The sequence below is a fragment of the Calidris pugnax genome, unplaced genomic scaffold, assembly GCF_001431845.1.
Source record: "Calidris pugnax isolate Ruff unplaced genomic scaffold, ASM143184v1 scaffold303, whole genome shotgun sequence".
Taxonomy (NCBI): domain Eukaryota; kingdom Metazoa; phylum Chordata; class Aves; order Charadriiformes; family Scolopacidae; genus Calidris; species Calidris pugnax.
In genome coordinates, this window is record NW_015091087.1 from 388,518 (window position 1) to 399,169 (window position 10,652).

The window sequence follows — 10,652 nt, forward strand, 5'->3', positions numbered from 1 at the left end:
CCGATCTGAATGGCTACAGCGTTGACAGGTAGGCTGCTTTCTGCAGGCTGTGGGGAGACGTGCCAGGTATCCCGAAGATGCCTTCTGGTGCCTGTGAAGGCATGGCCGCAGCTGTGTGAAGACAGCTTTGGGTGCAGGTTTTATTGTCATAGCTCCATCGTCCTCTCCTGCGCAGGCCTGCCAAGGCTGGGAGAGAGGTCTAAGCATCAGGTAATTCTCAAACGCGTGTGGATGCGGTAGGAGAGCTGAAGCCTGGAGAAGAAGGATGTTGGCTCGGCTTGCCTGAGCATGCCGATGGGCTGTAGCCAGCAGAAGGGATCTGTGATTTTGGCCCAGATAAGGATGGAGATGTTCTGCTCCTGCAGTCTCTGCTTGGGCTATGACACTGAAGTTTTGCTGGGGTTTTAGGAGCGTGACAGTATCAAATGCTTAAATCAAAGGGGAGAAAAACGCTCAAAACCCTGCTCTAAAATCTGTTTGTAGGCTTCTGAGGAGCTGGAAGGTCTTCAGAGGAGGATACAAAGGCAAAGCAAAAAATGCTGCAAATGTGTGTTTTCACATTTTCTTAGTACAATGAGTTTGTTAATGCCCAGGCTGTCATTCTTGGTCATGGGGAAGGGACGATCAGGGACTTGGTTAAAGTAGAACTGTAATGTGTTTCTAAAGAAAACAAACTTTATTTAATATAGTGAGCTGAAAATCTCAGTTAGGGAGCTGTTGCTTCATAGCACATATCATATATTGGGTGGAAAAATAAGTCTCTCTTCTTGGAATACCAAGTGGCTTCCAACCTGGAGGTTGGAAGTGTGATTACCATTTGTATTAGCCTGCTGCCTGCTTGGGTAGATCAGCCTGGTCCGTCTCTTGTGTTCTTAATCCACTGTGAAAGTGGAGGTGGGATGCTAGGTAAGATGTACCTTTGATTTTGATCCCATGTGACAGTTAAGGTACTGTACTTTGGGTAATAATTCTTTCTTCTTTACCAACTGTCAGAGTTTTCTTTTTCTTGCTGTCACTCTGCATTGGCCAATCAGTAAAAAAAAATTTTTTTTTCTTCCCTGTGTGAGTTTTTCCACATTCTTCTCCATGCCCCCTCATAGCCTTTCATAAACATTACTTGCTTTTTTGTGGAATCTCTTCCTCCTTTTATCATCTTGCTTATTTTATCAAATTTTTATGATTTTTTTTTTTTCCTCTTTTCTGCTGTCGTCACTGTGCTGCAGAAGACCTTCTTGGGCCTACGCTCAGGCTTGGACTTGCTCATATAGTTACATCTATCAGTGGGACAAAGAGAAGAGCTGCCTGACTGCTGGTTGGCTTTTTTCTTAAACTGGCAGAATGTTGCTGCTAAAAGCTCTGTCTATGTAAAGAGTATGATTTAGAATAGTATATATACAAGAACATATTTGTACTTTTTTATACTAACCTCATAAATGCAGGTGGGACCTCAGGGTGATTTGGATGGGGCAGAATTATAATAATAATATGGCACAATATAATCACTAGCTCTGCTGGAGTTACAAATTTTTGTTTCATGGTCAGAACTTTCAAACATGTAAATGTTTAAATTTTTCGGTGCACTTTGGGAATATAGGGAAGAATTAGTGTTTTATATCTTGAATTTTTTGAGTGGGATGGGGGGGGGGTCTGTGGAAGAGGGGCAAGGAAGAACGTGGAAAGTAAAGCTGTATTTTACAGGATCCAAGTTTGCCATTCCTGTGAAGGGATTTGCGAACTGACACATGAGGAAACAAACCCTGCTTCTGGGAGGAGTGCTGAGAATAAATTCTCCGGGAAATCTGCAGTGCTGTAACTAAGGAGTGGAGTTAGGTACATCAGGAACATCCACTTAATGGATTTGCAATTAGTGGCACTGAAAATGATGTGAGATGGAACAATGGTTATGGCTGATAGAGATGCAGCCTGGATTAACGTGAGGGCAATAAATGGGTAACTTTTCTGATCTCAAAGTTTCATCTTTTCATTCTCTTTCTGAAAAACCTGGCTTTTGAGCTTTCTGGGGTGTGTGCTATTGTTGTTGTTGGTTTTTTTGGTGTTTTTAGATGTATTCCAATTTAAGTAAAATGAGAGATTCTTGATCAGGCAAAGAAGTGATTTGCTTTAGCTGGTGTCAAAGCATTTGATAAAGGACAAACATTCCAAATACTTTGCAATTTAGTTAATTTTTCATGGATACCTTGTGAGCTTCATGAGTGCTCATAAGTGAGTAGGGATCGTAATTAAAATTTTGGATCAGGAGAGTTGAGAGTTTGAATATGTAGCCTTGCAATCCTGTTCCTCTTTCCAAAAAAAGGTTCTTCAAATATGAATCTACTGATTGTCTCATGGTTTTCAGGCCTTTGCTCTCCGCCCGAATTGCATTGTTCAAAATGCTAGATAACTTCCCTTCTTGAGGGAAGGAATAGTGAAACAACTTCACATGTGGCTGAGGAGGCTTTTTCCAGTGGAAGATGCTCATTTTACCCAAATGACTCAAGGAGTTGTTCAGTCTAAATAGTATAAACTCAAACAAAAGTTTTACAGGAATATACGCTTTGCAGGCAGTCTTAATGTTGTTCATTTTTGATGGTGGTGGTGAACTTAATATAATACACAGACTTCCAAATTCCTTTCCAAAACCAAAATAAGTGTTACATGTACAGATTAGCTGGGAGTGGGTTGGAGAGAAGTCTGGAGAATCTGGAGAGACCAGGTGTGGAGTATTGTGGAGAGCAAACTAAGGAGAGTTAGAGACTTAGAGCTGGTTGAGAGATGAGGGGGAGGCAGGGGTATATTGCAGTGGGAAGAAAGAAGGGTCTTCTGTTTCTATACTTCGTGCTGGGCATCCAGCCATCTCTGAATGCCCTCTCAAGCTAGGGTTATGTGATCCTGTTAAGAGCATAAGTTTGATACCCTGAAGACTGTGAAATAAAATATGATTGTGCTTGACACACAGGGGCAAGGGAGGAAGGAGGACTGGCTACAATAGTTTGAGATGGGGAGCTTTGGTCCATGGCTTGTGGATTTAAGGGAAATCTTGGGACTTGAGTGTATGACCCTGGCTGTGTAAAGAGAATGGTCTTTGGTTTGATGTGGCTTTGCCAAAATATACCTAACTAGTTCTTTCCTTCATTGTAATGGTTTGGTTTTGTTTTAATGCAGGTATATTGAACAAAACAGATGTGAACGACTTTATACTCACGATACTGTAAGCTCTTGTCAGCTCTAAAGCAGCAGAGTTAGGGTTATTTTTGCATGTAGTTCAACTCTTAGGAGCACTACTTAGGATTCTCAAGTGGTGCATAATTTCTGTATTGCTGATGCTTTCTACTGAAAGCTTCTGGTACTGTACTACTGAAAGGATGGAACTGAAGTCACTGGTTTGCTTAACCCAGACAGTGACTGTCTGAGTGTGATGTATTCCTGACTGACTGTATGATGTTGAGCTGCTGTGTTGTTCTGAAGAAGCAGAACTTCAAAATGCTTATACCTATTTCATATGTAAGAGTGCATACATGTGCTTGACTACTTGACTCTTCTGGATACGCATCCTCCTTCTTGAGGCAGGTGAAAACACAACACGCTCCAGGGATTTGGTGAGATGAGGTTGAGGTCGATGGTCAAGACAAAGCTAGTTGTCAGATTTTTAGTGTATTGTTATGCATTTGATAACAATTGGAGACATTTGTTTGGACCAGGAGCTAATAAGAACATTCAGTGTTAAATGTGGCAATATTAGTAGGGTACCTATACTAAAACAGATCTAAGGACTGACCTCAGACATTGAGAACCAAGGTACTCAAACTCTGAGAGCTTTCTGGTGTTTCTCATGAGAACAGAATCTAGAGTATGTCTGCAATTGATTTCCGGATGGTCTTTGTTATCTGGAAGGCATGAGCGGGAATAAATGTGATAGGTTGGGATGCCTGGAATCAAGATCTCTATCTCTGCTAGTTTTTCCTCATCAGGAAAGTGTTGATTTCCTTTTGCAAGAGAAGACTAGCAGTACTAGCAGGAAAACTGACCTTGGCATGCTTGCAGGAAACATACTGTCATCTTCAGAGTTCCAAATTTGCCCTCCTTTCCAGGTATCCTAAGGATCTGCCAGCTCTCACTGCTTTATTTGGATGATACTGTTAAAAAAAAAAAGCACATACCAGATTTCAAATCTACCTGATTCCACTGAAGTGTCAACCAAACCTAGAAAACAAGTTTACTCTAGCAGAGTAAAAATGTGGTTATTTATTGCAAAATTAGAAAGCTAGAGAAAGGTGAAGCCAACAAAACGTGCTCTCGGTAGATACGTGTATGTGACACTTGGAGTTCTTTTGTAAGTGTGATTTGCGGTCTCTGAGTTGTGTTGCAGTTGAAGAAGCTGATGGAGTGACTCAACAGCATTTCAGTCTCTGAATGATGTGTTTCAGGACAGAAGTCTAAAATTAGTGGGGAATGAGTTAAAGCCCTTAGTCTTACAGGCTGCTCAGGGCAACTGCTTCTGAGACTGCTCTTGTTCCTTTTGTAATAATGGATTGCAAATTTTTTTTTCTTTCTCTCCTTCTGTCTCGTGACCTTCAAGGCCGTTGTGTTTGGCTACGTGTATTTTTAATGGCAGGTTCATCACCAAGTCTTTAAAACTGTTAAAATGCTTTTAGTGGGCATTTATTTTAAAATGGGTGGCATACTTGTGTTAGTTCTAAAACTAGAAGGTGTCACATTGTCTAGCAGCCATTGCACAAAAGTATTCTGACTTCCATTTCAAGGAAATAACTGGCTGGCTGATAGTTGGATGTGCTAGTGATAAAACAGAGAAAGGCATTACTGATTGTTTTGGGGTTTTCAAACACTTCTTTGTGAGAAATCCTGCAGAGAACTAGATAGCAGGATTACTCTGGCTCAGATTTCAGGATTGAGGAGGAAGCCTTTATTGATTGAAAAATCCAGGCTGCCTCTAATCTTGAAACTTTCTTTTCTTCCCCAACCCTGAATGAAACCACATAAATCTTTCCAGCTCTCCTCTACTGTTCACTAGCCATCCTCAGGCACCCCTCCTGTTATTTGTAACTCTTACGGTTGCTAAAGGACATAAGACCTAATCTCCTGGTTCAGGTATGTGGATAACAGTTCTCAGCAATGTGAGATAAGTTTCTACCTTTGTATGTTCTCTTCTTGTTAACTCCCTGGGCGGTTGTGCAGGGTCAGAAAGGGAGGAGTGTTTCACACACTCCTCTCTAGGAGATTCCTGAGCCTCCCTGGTAATGCTTTCATGCTAGTTCAGAGAGGAGAATAACATTAACTAACCAATTTTTAGTATGCTTCGACTTGTGGTATCGTATGGATGTGCATGTTGTTGGTGAGTAGAATGAATTAGTGGAGCCTGGTTGCTTGTAGATTTGTCCTGTTGGTCTTCAGTTTTGCTGCTTTGTGTCTCCTAATGCACCCACCAGGCAAGGCAACACATGCTGGGAGCTGCTGGTGAGCCAAGTGGAGTGCCCGAGGGCAGGCACGAGTTGGGCTTTTCCCCAGTAGCATCTTTTTCTTTGTGTATCTACACCAACCTCAAAACTTCCAGAAAGGAAGCCCTATTAGAAAAATGTGCTCTCTTGCTGGGCCTGGATCTGGCAGGCAGGTATAATGGTGCTTGCAGTAGGTGACCGGATGGTTGGATAAGGTGAAGCTGAAAAAGGGTTAAGTGGCACTCAGATAAGAGGGTTATTCAACTAGTAACTGGAACCTTTAGAGTTTCATCCACAGCAGGCTCTCTGCACCTTACAGAGGGAGGAGCTGTGATGTACAAAAATGAAGCTTCTGCAAATACCCCTTGGCGTGGTAACGGAGTGACCAGGTTGATGAGGTGTCACATACAGAACCATTCTCAACTAAAGGAGTTTGTTTTAGATATTTCATGCAAATAACTCTGTCTTAGTAGGCAGGTGGATGAGTCCAGAATGCTGCTTTGAGTTTTGAAAATCCCTGCTTGATGTAATATTACAACTTAGGCAACAATTTCTTTTGCTATAGCTTCTCAGAGCGAATCTAGCATAGCTGGGAGGGGAAGAGGCTTTAAGTCTTCAGTGGGAGCTCTTGTTGCAGGTAGGTAATCTTGTGAATCTAAAAAGGTAGCTGTGACATTACAGGTTTAGCTTTCTGGCTAGGAAAACCCCTGTCTCCTTTCTTTTTCCTGTGCTTGCTTTCTGACTCAAGCTTAGTTTCACTTCTTGTCTTTCACTTTTTCTTTCTCTTTCTTCGCTTTGATAGCAAAGTAAACTATAAAGCCATGACTTATCAAGGGTGTATAGTAGTGTTGGTATGCACAAAGTAAGAACTATTCCAATTCAAATAGCATAGACCAGTGAAAAGGTGATGTTTTTAGCAAGTACATTTGTTTGTAATTTATTTTGTAATACTTCGCAGTTTCTGAGAAAATACTGGAGACAAAATGGAGTAAAACTGTAGTCATGGAGGATCTTTGGTTTCTGCTAGTCATTCTTGACAGTACCTTATAATTTTTGGTGACAATATGGTGCTTAAAGGTTTTGGGGTTTTTTATTTGGAATTAAGTGCTTTTTCATACTGATTGAGTGCTTTCAGTTCTAATACAATAGAAAAATCCTTTCAGTTCTCAAACGAATCCCAAAGTATTTTTTGACAAGTCCTTGTTGTGAGGTGTCATTACATTTTGAATATTTAGTATTGAAGAATCTTTAGGTATTAAAATGTTTAATATAATTTAATATGAAATATCTGAATATTTTTTCTCTTTTTTGTTCACATATCCAGTGTAACTGTGCTATGGATTCAGATTCAAACTTAATTGAATGTGTCTGTCTTCACGTGGTATTCACATACTGTCTCCAGCTGCAGCTAAATACCCACACTAACAAAAGACCGGCTGTTCCTTACTTACATGTTAGAACTTAAGTAACTTCAAGATGAGATGTGTATAACTTGCCTGGCTTTTTGTGGGGTTGGGTTTTTTTTTGCATGGTATCCACATCCCACCACACTGTGTGGAATAAGGGCTACAGGGCCTTGAACAGTAAAGGTCCATCTGTTGGAGTCTGAGAGTTTCATAAAGTAAATAAAGGGTTCTTTATTAGTAAACTTCCTATCAAGTCTGCTGTACCTGAAAAAAACCTGAGATTTTCCTATAACTCTGCTCACTGATCTTAACTGAAGAGGCCCAAATGACAATAGAGTCAGAATGCCTAAATTTTTACTGTGATGACTGACTTCTTGTTTTCTTCCCCCTTTCCAACAGGAACAGGAAATACAGTGGTGATAATGGTTGGCTATCCAAAAGGAATAGAGATATTGGAGCCAGTACGAAGAGGGATTCCAGTAAAAATGACTATTGTTGTTGGCACGCGACACGTGCAGGAATATATTAGTGGTCAGTCGGTTGTGTTTGTGGCCATCGCCTTCATCACCATGATGATTATATCGCTCGCTTGGCTCATATTTTACTATATACAGCGTTTCCTGTATACAGGGTCACAGTTTGGAAACCAGGTAATTGGAGATGATGATGATGCTCTAGAGTATTTGCCATCTTCGAATGTCAAATCTGTTGCCTAACTTTGCTTGTTTATTGAAGCACTCTTGAAGATCTGTGCCTTCTTGCTGCTTAACTCTGTGAACGTTACCTGGTAATGGTTACTGAGGCTAATGAGCAGTGTGCTAATTGGCATCATGAGTTTGGCTACTTCTAATTATAAGATACCTGTATGAAGTCGTGGGGAAATATATTTAGCCACTTGTCAACAACTGAGTAAAGGCAGCTTCTTGCACGATTTGTCACCTAACTTATCTTCATTCCTTGACATTAAAAATTATTTTCGTTCTTTAGTAATTTTTGTTCTGAAAGTGCTAATTTCCCTAACCAGATTTTTTTTTTTCTAATGGAGAGGGGCCATGGTAACTTTTTTCAAGACCCACAAGTAATTGGGGCTAAAATTTTGACTCTAAAGCTTTATAAAAACTGCTTTTGCTATTTGTAATCCTACTACTCCCTTGTAGAGGACCAACTGGCAGCAGACTAGAAGGAGCACGTGTGGTGAGATTCAGCTCTTTTGGACTATCTGAAGTGCTGAGAGTGGTGGGAGTACTGGGAAGATCAGGAAGGAATAACTTTGCTCCTTAACATGCCCCTTCCAAATTCCTGTTCTTCTTTGATAGGTTAAAAAAAAGAAGTGAGCTTTACATTTTTCCCTTGAGGGGGGAGGTACTTCATAGAATAATTTTGGTTGGAAGGGACATCTGGAGGCTATCTAGTTCAAACCCTAACACTTGAGAGAGCTGTTGAGAACCCAGTCCAGCTGAGATTTAAAAAAATTAATTTTAGGATGGCACTTCCCTGTGCTTTTCAGCTCTTGCAAATAGGTTAGGTTCCTTTGGTGGTGGTGTGGTTTCACCCAAGCTGGCAGCTAACCACCATGCAGCTGCTTGCTCACTGGTGGGATGGGGAAGAGAATTGGAAGAGTAAAAGTGAGAAAACTCGTGGTTTGAGATAAAGCCAGTTTAATAGATAAAGCAATAGCCATGCCCACAAACAAAGCAAAACAAGGAAATCATTCCCTGCTTCCCATGGGCAGGCAGGTGTTCAGCCATCTCCAGGAAAGCAGGGCTTCTGCTTGTACGATGGTTACTTGGGAGGACAAACACCATCCCTCCGAAGGGCCCCCCTCTTTGTCCTCTTCCCCCCACCTTTGTATACTGAGCATGATGTCTATGGCAGGGAATATCCCTTTGGTTTGTTGGGGTCAGCTGTCCTGGCTGTGTCCCCTCCATCTTCTTGTGGACCCCCAGCCTGCTTTCTGGTGGGGCTGGGTGAGGAGCAGAAAAGGCCTTGATGTTGTGGAACCACTGCCCAGCAGTGAGGAAAACATCCCTGCATTATCAACACTGTTTCCAGCACAATTCCAAGATGTAGCCCCAGACTAGCTACTATGAAGAAAATTAGCTGTACCCCAGCCAACACCAGTGCACGTGGTCATCAGCAGCTCTACCACAGTTTTCTACTAACAATGAAAAAGAAAGTTGCACTTGTTTTTCTTTGCAAGCAGTTCTCTGGGTTTTTTTTAATGCTCAGTTCAGAAGTAAAAAAATAAAATTCAAATGACTGCTTGTAATATGGACTTTCCCTGCCTTCTGTTTGAACATGTAGATTCTAGGTTTGGCAGAGGAAGGAAGGGAATTTTTGTTTGCCTTCGGGAGTTTGAGCTCTGATTAGGACTTACAGGACTTAACTAGGAAAGTACTTGATTTCTCTTTTCAGTAACTGAGGGTAACACATGGGATTTTTGTATCAGTTAAACTTGCTGGTCTGCTTGAAATGTTCATTCCCTAGAGTCTTTTTTACTAAGCTTTAAGTCTTGGAACTTACTTTCTGAGAATTTTTTCTAGAAATCCTTCTCAGAAAGTTTGTTTTCTTGAAAGCAGAGTGTGTTTTTTATGTTGTTAACAGAAGAACGTTGCTTCTTCCTGTTGGCTTTAGGATAATTTGTGCTAAGGGACGTTAAAATGCTTTCTAAGTAGTTTAAAGAGTATTTTTTTAGGTTGAATGTGATGCTTCCCAGAACTATGTAGCACAGACTCTTAATAGAATTTGCCATTGGGCTTGTCATCTAAGTGCTTCTTAAATAAAATTGAGGAGCATTAGATGTAAGGTTATACCACTTTCCCCAATTCTCCTTCTTTTAAAATGGCCATTGAAACCAGAAGTTTATAAAACTGTGCAAAATTTGAAAATGTTGTGAATATCTTGGTCAAGAAATAGAATTGGATGTCCAGCATTCCAAGAATTTTGGAAACTAAAAGCCCCTTTTCTAATCCAGATGTTATTTTGCTTGGTTTATTGACTCTAGTATAATTAAAACTTGAGAGTTTAAGTATGTCATGCTTTAAAGCAAGTTACTGTGTAGCTGCTAAGTGAAGGTGAAGCTGGGTATCATAGGACTTATTCTAACATCAGTTGAGTGGTAAGTCTTTGGAAGACCTCCTTGCTGTTGAAGATCAAAGGGCTGTGCAGCCAACCCTGAGCTGACCAGAAGGTGGAATAGGCTGCTGCTACTACTGGTTGTCTGTCCATTTCTGAGAGGGCTTTCAGACTAATTCTTTTTAACACCATAATAAAAAAATCCCAATTTTCAATACTCTAGTTTGTAAAATGATATAAGTAATTGTGATTATCGTTACAGGGAAAAGCTGCCATTCTGTTTTTTTTGATTCCTTTACGATATTTCGGCAGTGAGGGCTGCCACTGGGCAGATCAACATCTGTTAATTTGGGAGTGTTTAGCTTCTCAGTTTCCAGCTAGCACTTTGTCTTGGAACACAGTACTGCTTTCTTCTCTTGCCTCCCCTCTAAGCATAATTAGGACTGTTACTGTATAGAAGTCCAGTATGGTGTCTCATGTCTGTTAAGCCTTTCTTGTCATCTCCTTTGCATAATGTGTCCTTTCAGTGCAAAGCTTTGTATAACGCTCGAGACAGTGCCTAACTGAGGGGAGGCATTAATAGCTACAAGCAGCCTTTTGACCTGGTGGCCAGCTGTAGGCTGCTGGGCAGGATTCCACCTTCTCTCCAGCTTGTGCAAAACGTTGGGTGTGCTTGCTCCTGGCCTTGCCTAACAAGAAGGTCTGGTTGTATGGCTGC

The 10,652-nt window shown here is 41.0% G+C and overlaps 1 protein-coding gene across 1 annotated transcript in view; it reads left to right on the plus strand.

Annotated features, from left to right (window-relative positions):
* RNF149 (ring finger protein 149) overlaps positions 1-10,652 on the plus strand; it is a 50,145-nt gene that overhangs the window by 4,759 nt on the left and 34,734 nt on the right. The window contains exon 3 of the mRNA XM_014957739.1: positions 7,259-7,509. Within this exon, the coding sequence (XP_014813225.1) occupies positions 7,259-7,509 (251 nt within the window). The remainder of the gene's footprint in view (positions 1-7,258; positions 7,510-10,652) is intronic.